The sequence below is a fragment of the Mustela nigripes genome, chromosome 3, assembly GCF_022355385.1.
Source record: "Mustela nigripes isolate SB6536 chromosome 3, MUSNIG.SB6536, whole genome shotgun sequence".
NCBI lineage: Eukaryota > Metazoa > Chordata > Mammalia > Carnivora > Mustelidae > Mustela > Mustela nigripes.
In genome coordinates this window covers 171415839-171429034 of record NC_081559.1, presented here as the reverse complement: position 1 = coordinate 171429034, position 13196 = coordinate 171415839, and the positions used below count along the sequence as shown (strand labels likewise).

General features: G+C 33.8%; 1 protein-coding gene and 1 non-coding gene across 2 annotated transcripts in view; both read left to right on the top strand.

Annotated features, from left to right (window-relative positions):
- The window catches only part of CSMD3 (CUB and Sushi multiple domains 3), a 439117-nt gene that overhangs the window by 406151 nt on the left and 19770 nt on the right, over positions 1-13196 (top strand). Inside the window, exons 51-53 of the mRNA XM_059395523.1 lie at positions 8235-8346; positions 10595-10774; positions 12717-12782. Of these exons, the coding sequence (XP_059251506.1) occupies positions 8235-8346; positions 10595-10774; positions 12717-12782 (358 nt within the window). The remainder of the gene's footprint in view (positions 1-8234; positions 8347-10594; positions 10775-12716; positions 12783-13196) is intronic.
- On the top strand, positions 4088-4288 carry LOC132014775 (small nucleolar RNA SNORA73 family). Its single transcript, XR_009403416.1, has one exon. It is a non-coding gene; the product is annotated as a small nucleolar RNA SNORA73 family (small nucleolar RNA).

Sequence of the window (13196 nt, the reverse complement as noted above, 5' to 3'; positions counted from 1 at the left end):
TAAAAAGAAATGAGGGAATGAATGGATAAATTCTAAAGGTGGATATGAGAGAGTGAGGAAAAATAAAGATAAAAGAGGTTATTTTGCAAACATATAAAAATATGGTTATTCAACAAAGCAATTAGACTAAAATATGTCTATCTTATAATGTGTATATAATACTAAAGTATTTTTAAACATTTCCACGGACATGGGAAATTTCTGAGAAAATAATTTATCCACAATTGCTGGATTGTTACATTGGAATTCTTCAACATGCCAAATCATGTGGGGCTGACTTTCTTATTTTCTCTTTTTCTAATTTACATTTTATGTAGAGATTCAGCAAGTTTTTCATTACAGGGACCTTAAGGGAGCCAAAGTGCATACTCACTCCATGAGGAAATAGCCAATATACTCATTACCCAATTGCCTTATGTTGCAGACTTTTCTAAATTCTACTATTTCATGTGAAATTCAGTGGGAACTTGAAAAACATCAATTTCTAAAGAAAGTATTCATCAAAGGTGCCATATTTTTGTTGCTAAAAATAGTTTCCATTTATCTACAGTTCAGGCACAGTATGAACATTGATTTGATAGCATTTCCAATTCTTCCAGTTTGCCTCAGGGCTGTCTACATAATATAAAAGTATAAAAAAAGGTGTCTCAGTCTCCACTATATTGGTGTTTTCAGAAAACTTTAGATTCATATCTTTATAAAATGTTTTATCAATTGATCTAAATCCTGAAAAATGGACAACTCATTAAAGAGAATTAGTCCTCATCATATAGATGAAGAAACTGGAACAGAACATGACTTGGCTTTGATGACCAAGCAATCAGTAACAGTGTCCTGAGAGAACACAGAATTGTGATGTTAGTGTTTGTGCACTGATTCAGGTGATTTTCTGAAGAGTGTGAGTCCTTTCTAATACATACCCTTTGAAATAATGAGAATGGAAATGGGTAAGAATGAATTTAGTACAGTCATCCAATGAAATGAATAGAATCATTTATTCTGCATTATAAGAATTCTATCATAACCATTAAAAAAAGGTATCCCAAAGTTAATCTAACCCTAAAAGTATATTATTTGACAATAAACATGCATTGGGTCATCATATTCTACTCAGATAAATATGAATAGACTAGAATTTCAAATATGATAAATTTTATATAATTACATTAGTCTTTTTTAAAAGGGCAAATGATATACTGATTATGTTAAATTAGGGACTTAGTTTGTGTGTTTATATGTATATATATACTAAATATATTTACTAAAACTGTATGGAGCCAATGGAAATTTTAAAAGTTTATGTAATCCTAACTTATATTAATGTATTGGTACATTCTAAATAGGATTCTGGAAAAACCATTTTTATTGGTTGAGAAAAACTTTTTTTTTTTTAAGATTTTATTTATTTATTTGACAGATGGAGATCACAAGTAAGCAGAGAGGCAGGCAGAGAGATACAGGCTCCCTGCTGAGCAGAGAGCCCAATGTGGGACTCCATCCCAGGACCCTGGGATCATGACCTGAGCCGAAGGCAGAGGCATTAACCCACTGAGCCAACCAAGCGCCCCAGCTGAGAAAAACTTTTGCTTGAAAGTTAAGAGAAGCTATTTGAAATAGCTTAAGTCTAAAAGCATTACAAGCCATGTGCAGGTTTGTCAAAGACCCCAAGGAAAGGGATGTAGGAAAGACCTATCAAGCCCAGGATCTAGCAACTGGACAGTAGGACTCAGTCTTTCCCACTACTCTGTTTGCCTACTTTGTTTTTTCTTTTGGAAATTGGCTATATAACAAAAGCTGCATTTTTCTATTTATCTTTCAGCCACATAAAGAAAATAATTAATTGTCTCAATCTCAGTTCCAGATTTCTAGAGAGAGAATCAGAATGTCTCAACTTTTGTACCTACATCTGATTTGATCAGGTGACAACAGTGGCTTAAATAAAATTATAGCTGTTAAGAAGTTGACTTCTGAGAGGGACAAGAGAAAGGGGAAGGTTAGGAATTACACAAGCACTCAAATCATTTTCTTGGTGTTTTTCTTTAATATGTTTATTCACTCTTTTTCTATATAGATTTATATCATAGATTTTTGGACATAGATATTATTACCTGTTTTTAGAGATGACAAAAACTCTCATTTTGAAAAAAGTACTCAAAGTAATTTCTGTTATATCCAAAATATTGTAAGCTGGAATAATGTTTGGCTAAAGATAGATTGGTAGTGAAGGAAGTAGCTGTCAAAATGATTGATCCAACATCTAGATTAATTATGGAGTAAATGCCAGACACACGTATTTCACTGACTGCTCTATCATTCTTTAAATTGAGCTGTGAGTTTGGAGGACACATCATTAGGAGTTAGGGTATGTTACATTAAAGTTATTATAGTTATGAAACGTCTTTAATCTGACTCTAGATCTATAATGCCAAGACATTGAACAGTAAGATTTTTAGCGCTACCAAAATAAAGATGGTGATGATGTATGATTTTCAGATTATAATCTCCATTAGTACATAAGTACATTGAATGAGACAAATATGCCACATAGTGATTGATTGCTTTTAAATGATGACCATGACATGAATTTTAAAACATAAATCAAGTGTTCTTAATTAAAATATGATAATTTTTGATATAAACTCATAGGATATCTTAAAACTTAATTTTTCTAAGCCAGCAACCTCAGGGCTGATACTGATGCTCAGTGAAATTTCCTTGCGTCTTATCTTAAGCGTATGTTTTCTCCCTTCATTTTTATGATCCTGCCCTTCTACATCGTTTTATTAATAAAAATCTATGTATGCCTTTTATTAGAAGCTACTTCATTTTTTCTTGGGTAAAATGTTTAGTGTAAACACATAGTAAAAAATACAAATAAAAAATGGTTGTTAAAATATACTACAGAGGAAGTATATAAATTGGGAACCCTTAGGTTTATATATATACATAAAATATATGTATGCTACATAAATATATATTAAATATATTTTATATGTGATGTTAAAAATCAGACACAAATAAATACAATGATGAAAATTCTAGGAAAGCAAAAGTCATTTGCTATGAAATATCATGAAAAAGAAAGATCTTACTTAGAATATTCTAAATTTATACAAAATGTGTATTACGCCTTGATTAGCTATCTAAGCTTCATGGCTTAGGAACTGAGATATAACATTTAAAATAAAGAAATAAAAAAAAAAGTAGTTTAAAAAGATAAATTATATTTACTAAATAGACATGTCTTATAATTTTATAATGCTTTTGCACAAAACATACTAATTGGGTCCAACTTAAAGTGATTTTTATTCAAACACTGGCTACAGTTAAAACAAAATAGAGAAATTTTAATTCCTGATATAAAAATAATATTAAATATTTTTGCATTATATATAATTAGTTATATAAACAGAGCACTTTTATTGGCAATTATTGGTGGGAAAATTGTACATGAATTATTTTCCACAAATTTTTTGAATTACATAAAGGAAAATTATTTGTTTCTACAAATATGCATGTTAGAAGCTAATTTAGAATCAGAAGGACCTCTTATCACAAGTTGGAAAGGATGAACAACTATATGTAAAACATAATATTAAGTGGTCTTATAACTGGAAAGGCATTTATTAGTCCACTGATATTTGGAGAAAATTTTGCTAATTGGTTTAACTATAATAAACACTGAACAAAAAATTATTCAATTATTAAATTTGTTAATTTCTACATATATTAGATATTTAGTATAAGTATTTGTGACTCTGACAAAAATAGTTAGTACATAGCTATTCGTGAACTTGAAAAAATAGATAAAACACATTTAAATAGATCTTACTTCTCTGGCATCTGATTAATATCTAAAGCAGTATTTATGATGACTTCGGAAAAGTTTACAGAAATAAACAAGGAAAAAAGTCTTACAAGTGAAAAAAAAGGCTATGTAATCCAACCTATTTCTTATATCTTACTAATAACATCAAGTCTTAATGAAATAGCCCAAATGTACCCTTCAAAGAATAAACAGTGATTTAGCTTCCTATGTAAAGTATGGCTGGGATATCACTCTTCTTTAAGAAACTATAGACGTGTACCAATGTGGATATTCCTGGGAAGTCACTCTCCCTGGACTCTGTCCAGGTGGTGTACAGGGAATAAGGCTCTGCCCCATGAAGTACAGTCCCTTTCCACGACGGAGATGAAGCCAGGACTTGAATCTGTGCCTGCTTATTCCTACAGCTTCTCAGAATCCTCTGGACTATGACCGAGGACACAAACCGTGCAGGAAACCGCTCTCTAGAGCACCCTCTATCTGGATGTAGGTTGATGGGAAAGAAAAACCTTTTATTGGTGGCCGTACTCTACTGGATTAAGCTCTTGCCTACCTTGTTTCTCAGTGATTGCTCAGGATTGCAAATAAATTGATTTGAGGAGAGAAGAGGAGCCTCACCTAACACTGGCAGTTAACCCTTATCCTTTTGGGTCCTTTATTTAGCAGAGAGAGTTGGCAAAATGAATGATAAATGCTATTTTATAAGATATGCCTGGAAGTTTGGAAGCTTGGGCACGTTTGACCTCTTTTTCAAACTACCCTTTATACTAAATTTGGGGAACAAGTTCAATGTTCTGTAGGACAGGTGACCACTGAAATATGAGGTTACAGACAGCATTGAATATGGGCCTGTCTATTAAAACAGTCTGGTCCTTTGACCCACAAAACCCAAAGATTCCAGAATGCCTATAAGGAGAAAACTTGTCTTAAGGAAATTAAGATACTACCTGGTCTTTTCTACTGTTCTCAAGTAAACTGGGTTTTCTAACTACATAGAAAGGAAGGAAGGAAGGATGGAAGGAAGGAAGGAAGGAAGGAAGGAAGGAAGGAAGAAAGAAAGAAAGAAAGAAAGAAAGAAAGAAAGAAAGGGGAGGCTATAGACACGTTAAGTCTTTTTAAGTTAAGTATCAAATGATTTTGTCATTTGTCACTAAATTATTCATCCTCATTCCTTCAGTAGATCTAAGATTTTCAAGAGTTCTTTGTGCACACGGGGGAGTGACATAGTCCCTAGTCTAGAGAAACTAACCTCTGATATGTGGGTGATTTCATAGGATAGATGATAACATTGGCAACTTTGAAAGTTGCTAAGGGAGCACATAAAAGAAAGTTCTCCCAATCTGATGCTGTAGGGAAGTCTTTCTAGAAATGTCTAAGATAAATCTTTTAGGGTAAGATCTAGGGAAAGACATTCTATGCAGGGCAAACAGCATGAAAATATGCATGCATAAGGGCATTACAAAAATTCAGTAATATATGAACACAATTTGAGTAAAAGTAAATGGTCAGTGATGAAGTGAGAGAGATGGCCCATGGTCAGGTTATAGGGGCTTTTATCTGTCAAGTTAACATAATGTAATTTTATCATAGTAAAGATTTTAAGAAGGAGAATGCTAAGGTCATACTTCCATGTTGATCACTCTGACTTTATTTGACAGACAGATCACAAGTAGGCAGAGAGACAGGCAGAGAGGAGGGGAGGGAACAGGCTCCCCGCCAAGCAGAGAGCCCGACTCTGGGCTCGACCCCAGGACCCTGAGATCATGACCTGAGCCGAAGGCAGAGGCTTAACCCATTGAGTTACTCAGGTGCCCCCCCCTTTTTTTTTAAAGATTCTAAGATTTTATTTATTTTGATCAGTCTGACTTTATATGGAAAATAAATTTAATGTGTTCAACACTGGAATAATGGAAACAAGTTAGAGGATTATCATAATTATAATTATGATTATTGTAATTACGACAGTAGTTCTCAAAATGTCATTGCTGACCAAGCAGCAGCAGTATGATTTAAGAACTTGTTGGAAATAGTGTCCCCTAAATCTACCCGATCAAAAACTTTCAAGGGAGGCTCATCTATCTGTGTTCTGGTGAGTCCTCCTGATTATGGTATCTGCTAAAATTTGAGAACCAAACCTGTAGAAAAGATATTGAGGACTAAAGCGGGATATATAAGTGGAGAGACGAAGGGGGACAGTTTAAGATTTAGGAAGTAAAATGATCAATATCTGTTGGTACCTGAATGCGTGGAGATTTATGGGTAGAAGATGGCAACCATTAACTGAGGTCTACGGTAAAGTAGGATTGCTGGATTGGTAGAGGTAATGGGTTTTGTAAAACTGGTTTGACTGAAGAACAGAACTGCCAAGTTTACATGATCAGTCATATAATCTAGTCCATATGAGAAAGCCAAAACATACAATGTCATATTGCATAACTTCAGAGTATGTGAACTGTGTGTCCTGGAGCACAATTTGAAGGATTTCATTTATGTTGAATACAGGGTGAACAGAGCTCCTGGAGTTGAACAGTGTAGTGTCCCTGGGCAAAATGGGTTGTCAAGGGCATAAGAGATCTCCTCAAAGCTATTATGAGGGTGTCTTGGAACACACAGTGTAAAATAACTGGAAGAATAAAGGTTGCTGTGAGAGAGTGACAGTTGGAATGGAGAGTCTGTGGTATAGCGTAGCTCTGGGTAATAGTGAGAATATGAGAAATGGTAGCATTTAGCCACTCTCAAGGTCCAAATGGAATCTTGGGTCCAATTCTGTCACTTTAAGCTTGGTCTCCTACTGCTCTGGGAGGTGGGAGTAGGAACTAACTGAGAAGGAAGGAAACAGGGTATTTGTGAAATGTGTTAAGAGGATTACTGATCATTCTGAGACTCCCGTTACTGGGACTGCTGAGATGGAAGACACTAAATATTCCTCACCTTGTCCTCCAGCAGTAATCATTTAATAAACCCTGATGATTTCTTCTTGTAATCGTAGTTTGAGTAAACAACATCCTTCCCAAGTCTACTGCCACAGGTTAATTCAGCTTTTATTCTTTCAAATTTAATAGGGTAGTGCTGGCTTCATGATTATAATTACTGCTGGTCATTCCTTTTGTTTAGTAGTTTCTTTACACAGTGGCTAATTTAATTTTCAACACAGATTTTACTTTCTCGGAGAGTTTTAGTAACTTTATGTTTTTATTATAAAATGATTTCAAATGCCTTAGCCTGCCATTTGAGACCCTTCAGAAACTGTTCCTACATTTATCTTTGACTTAATAATTAAAGTTGGAATTTATTTAAAACCTATGTGCCATCCCTGAACTGAGCAGATTATATGTCCTATTTCATTTAATGCTTAAGACAAATCTCAAGACAAGTAATATTATCATCTTTATTTACAGATTAAGTCTCCAAGAGGGGATATAACTTATTCAAGCAAGATCAGTTTCAGAGTTAAAGCCACATACACATTGCTCTGGGGTCTACTTTCTTTTTGTTGTAGCTCACTGCTTCCCACTTTACCCTCCCCCAAACCCCTAAAGTCCCAGCTCACTGTGTGAACTCTTCATGCCAACCAATCAAATGTACTTTTCTCTAAACTATATGACACGTATTTTAACCTTCATACATTTTCTCACCATGTTCTTATCTTTTCTACTTTTATATCAGTTGTTCTCAAACTTTATTGTTCATTTAACAAGCCCTGGAGGGCTTGTTAAAACACAGACTGCTGGTCCCTGTTCAGAGTTTCTGATTCAGTGGGTCTGGGATAAGTTCCCAAAACATGCATTTCTAAAAAAGTTCCTAATGATGCTGAGGTTACCGGTCTGGGGACCTCACTTTGAAAACCATGTTCTGTGCATTTATCAAAATTCACATCCTTAAAAGCTTAGCTCAAATTGCATGTCTTCCAGCATATATTTGTTACAATCACAACCTTTGCATCTAAATGCCTTTGATTCTAATCTCATACTGCATTTACTGTCTTCCATATTCATTTGCCTTTTTATGTTGTTAGTTATCTTTTTCTCTGTCTTCATCCATCTTTATTTATTTATCTTTATTTAACAATCTACCTGTCTGTCTTGTGTTTAGATGAACTCATTGGCCTTTTGATATCTCCCATATTTTCTTCAAACTGATGTGAAAAAGGCACTTATGCATGCATTGAACACTCAGATACTTGATGGTGATATATATATATATATATATATATATATATATATATATATGTTTTTTCTTCAGTCTTGATTTCCTCCCAATTTTATTTTAAATCAGTTTTAAATATATTTTCCTTCTAGCTTCTACCGTGAAGAATTTCTTTTGAAAGCATTTTCTCATCCAAGGTTTTTTTTCTAATTGTTGCCATATTTGAAGCTGCATTGGTATGTTTCTCTGTAATTTGCTATAGGTAGGAAGTGTTGTGCAGTTCCATTGCAAAAAAGGACACCTTCTCCAAGGGTCTACAACACGCACTTGCCTTCCTGACCTCACGTGGAGTGGAATTCAGCCTGAGTGCATACGTAAGTATCAGAGCTAAGAAATCATACACAGATAGGAATTTATATGCATTTTTTTCCTTACAAGTGGGAAGTAATCTGTATCTACACAAAAGATGTTTTATGTGGATTTTTTAGATTATGATTAATCATAATTTATGTATATAAGTTTATAACTATATCATGACCTCAGTGTCCATTAAGGAGCATTCTTTCTAAAGAAGTCAGAAGGCACAAAGCACAATTTTTTTTTTGCAAGGTTCTTATAATTGTATTCAGTTTGGTCATCTGATAATTTTAGATGATTATTAGTTCATCAATTCAGAGATCTGAACCTACGAATCAAAGGTATGCTGAAATATGAAAGACTCCAATTTAGTACTTCTTAAGCCTTTATTACTTGTGAGACTCACTGAGATTCTGAGGAAAGATAGAAACATCCATGAAAGGAAATACACATGAATAGTTTGACCAAAAATTTAAATACCACTTCAGTATTTCCTGGAGCTTCTAAATATGCACTGACCCTAAGCTTGCCTTACGGGTTAAAGAACAAAGCCCAAGGTCATGAAGCTGTCTTTTCTGGCTTACAGTTAGAAGTCAATTTCAGCTGTAGAATTACTTCCCTCATTCCCTCCCACTTTCTGCTTTTTATCTTCTTTCCTGTCTTAAAATCCTAAGCACCTTGGGGAAAAACAATAAAGAGTAAGCAGGAGTAGAAATACTTATCAGGATTTGCTGAAGTCTAAACAAGTCCTGTGAATTTACTCTGGCCTTGTTCAGAACCACTGAAATGATCACGGGAGCCCCCTGTGGACATGCAGCTTTCTGAAAAGCAACAGAACACTCCACTGAGAAGTCATTCACATGCCTGGTTGGCTGATATTTTAATATGGCAAAATTCCTTAAAAGCAATTCAATAGCGTGCATCCTTTAGAACCTGTGTGACACGTAACTAGATATTTCATAGTAAACCAAAGTTCTTTGATGACTTCTATAAAGGACATGATGATTTAAAAAGAGTTATTACTGAAAGCATCTCAGATCTTCTACTATGTGCACAACATAAGGATTAACTTAATTCTACTTGTGCATAATGTGAAGATTAATTAAACTTCCCCTTTCTGCCCCCCCCCAAAAGGATGTAGTAGAGGCAGACTATTTGTGTTTATACTTAGCATATTTCCTCCATAGGATTTAATGTCATTAATGGAATTATATTAAGCATAAAACATGTAACACAATATTTATCACATAATATTAAAAAAGTCTTAGCTCTTATTTATACCTCTGTAGAAGTATAATCTCCATTGGGAAACAAATGGAATTTTTTTTCCAAGCACATTTTTATACAGAATAATTTTTTCAGAGACAAACTTTTAAGTACCCATATCCATGAACAAAAAATGATCAGAAATGTTTTCTGATTTAGGGAGAAAATTTCTTGCAGTATCTGTCTCTGATAATGGGATGGTATTTATTTATAAGACAAAACAGTGAAACTGGGGTCAGGTCAAGAGGTGGCATAAGTATGAGTAAAATGGAATAGAGGTAGCAAATCAAAAGTGGAAGGCAGCTTGAAGAAAAGGAGCCAGAAGTTAAGAGAATGAAAAGATACTGGTACTTAAGAACCCAAAACATGGCCAGAAAATTCCACCTGTAAAAAATTATTGAATTATACTTTCTACATTAACAAGTGTTAATGTCAGAGTGATATACTGAATGAATATATTTAAATATATATTTGTATTTATAAATATATTTATATATTATTTATATTTATAAATTATTTATATATAAATATGTATTTAAGTATATTTAAAATATATTTTTAAAATTTAAAATAAATATGAAATAAAAATAATAAAATAACATTTCATAAATTGGTGTAGAAAATCTGAGCTTGACAAACTTTGAAAGGTATCTAACTACAGGACTTCTTAGATCCTTTAAAATGTTAAAAACTATTGAGACTCTCTAGAATAGTAATATAGTGTACACTTATGAACTTAATTATCCCTGGAAGGTCTCCCCTATTTAGCTTCCCTTTTAACATCTACCATGTTCCACAGAAGACTGCTTAGAACATGTTAGCCTATGAAATTCATATGTATATTGACATTGATATATTTTCCTTGATTAATTAGAATAACCATGCAAAGGTATATTTATATAAAGTCATTAACGTGCCTCTAATATATATTCTGACTCATCTCAAAATTTTCTTAACATGCCTATAAAAAGTGAATACTTTTCTTTTTTCTTAATATAGCCCACAGCTGTAAACAACCAGAAACTCCTGCTCATGCAAATGTAGTAGGAATGGACCTTCCGTCTCATGGCTATACACTCATTTATACCTGCCAGCCTGGCTTCTTCCTCGCAGGTGGAACAGAACATAGAGTGTGTAGATCTGATAACACCTGGACTGGAAAAGTTCCTGTTTGTGAAGGTAAGTTTTCATTATAGAAGCTTCTAACAGAAGCTATTCTATGAGGTCAGCCTCCCTAAGATGCAAGAGACAAAAACTCAACTCAGATTAGGTTAGCCAACTTCAAGGGCAGGCACTTCTTCATTCAGAAGCACAGAGCTATTATTGGGATCCTGTTATAAATTCTTTTCCATGTTCTGTTTTTTCCTTCTTTATTTCTTCTTCTGTTTACTTTATCATGGTGGGTGTATTAGTTTTCTGGGTTGTTGTAACAAAGCACCACAAGCTGGATAACTTAAAAAAGCAGAAATTTATTCTCTCAGAGTTATGGAGGCCAAAAGCCCAAAATCAAGATGTTGATAGATCCATGTACCCTCTGAAGTCTCTAGGGAAAAACCATGCTTTGTCTCTTCCTAACTTTTGGCATCTTCTGGCTATCCTTGGCGTTCCTTGGCTCATAGCTGCTCCATACCAATTTCTACTTCCATCTTCATTCTACTTACATCTACTCCCTTTCCTGTTTATCTCTGTCCTCTCCCCTTCTTATGAAGATACCAGTCACTAGATTTCAAGGTTATTTTATCTGAGGAACCCTAATTAATTATATCTTCAAAGATCCTATTTCCAAAAAAGGTCATATTTGAGATTCTCAGGAAACCTGAATTTTAAGGTCCATTATTCAATCTACCACAGTAGGGAAAATTGCTTCCAGCAAACTTTTGGTTTAGAAGAGTTTTTGCCAAAACTTCTTGGTCAGGAAAATACTATTGAAGAGTCTGATTGTCAGGTTTAAATGGAGCCCACCTCCCAATCTGTTAGTCAACCAGGGTGATATAGTGAAGTGTCTACTTCTCTTGCTGCTTTATCAGGACAATCCCCCTCTGGATAAAATGTAGTGAGTTTATTAGAGAAAAAAGACTTAGGTGTTCACAACCGAGAATAAGGACGTTTTTCTAGAATTCATGATAAAGTCATCAATAAGTTCCTTTTCCTTTTTCTTTTCCTTTCTTTCCAGCCCTTTAATTCCATTTCTCTTGCAGCAGTCACGAATGTGAACAACCTTCTTTTTGAAACATGTTCTCTCTCTTCTCTTAGCAAGAACACTACTTGGTTTATTTTAAATTTTTCATGAGATTGAAAGATTAAAAGTCCATTTAAATCCAACAGAACTTCAATAACTTTTTTAATCTATCCACTTTGCTGTTTATCATCACCACTATAGAAGGTTAACTCAGCATTATCTCTAGATGGGGATTACTGTAGGAGCCTCCTAACTTCTCTGCCTGTATCAATGTCCCTTTCTTTCCAAATTGTTCTCTGTCTTAGAGTAAGAGTGCAGTTCACCCAAATTATTTCCTTTAAAATTTTTGAAAGACATTATATAGTCCTTCAGAAAAAGATCTGCCTTTTTACAATCTACAAGCACTGAATGTCATAGCTCCCATAACTTTGCAGTCATATCTAGCAACCCACATGATTTCCCTGCTTTGAACTACCTTTGGTTTGGCTTAAAACCTTAGTTTTAACCATTAATTTTGATTTTATGAAATTTCTTATAACACCATGGACCACCTTAGCAAATTTTTATTTTGAAACACATCCTACCAAATTATTTCTGCCTTTGTGCAAAAGGAACATACCCTTAGCCTTCAGCAACCATGCTGCAATCAACTGTTTACAGGTTGATTTACATGGTTTACATATTCTTTAAAATAAGAAAAAGAATCCTGATATGATAGGGCAGCACTAATCTTTCCCTTGTCCCACTGGACTATAATGGAGTAATTACTGAAGTCATTAGCTGTACAGTGGAAGTGTTGAATAGGTACTGAGATGTTAGGATGAATTGGACATTTTGGAGAAAACTATGCAATATGTCAGAGATTAAAACTGATAATGCATCACTGTGTGTGTTATTAATTATATTAACTTTTATAAACCTTTTACTTTTTTTTTTCCATAGCTGGTTCCAAAATACTGGTGAAAGATCCAAGACCTGCACTAGGAACACCCAGCCCAAAGCTAAGTGGTTAGTGATTTCAGTTATTTTCCTAGAAGTCATGATTTCTATGAAGTGATCAACCATTTTATTGACAAAATAAACATTATTTAGAAAAATATATATTCAGTATGGGAAAACCGTGAATTTAACTATTTGGAATTTGAAAATTTTTATTTTAAGATGTTGAATTTTAAGGTATGTAATTCTGAGACATGTTAATATTCCAAAAATAATGCTTATAGTTCTCTCTATAAAATACCCCCAGGAGTATCTGAAATTGACTGTACTATATTGGCAATGCTTTATTTAAAACATTTAAACAAAAAATGAGATGCTTGGAATATAGATTTTTTTTTTTTTTTTAATTTTTTATTTTTTATAAACATATATTTTTATCCCCAGGGGTACAGGTCTGTGAATCACCAGGTTTACACACTTCAC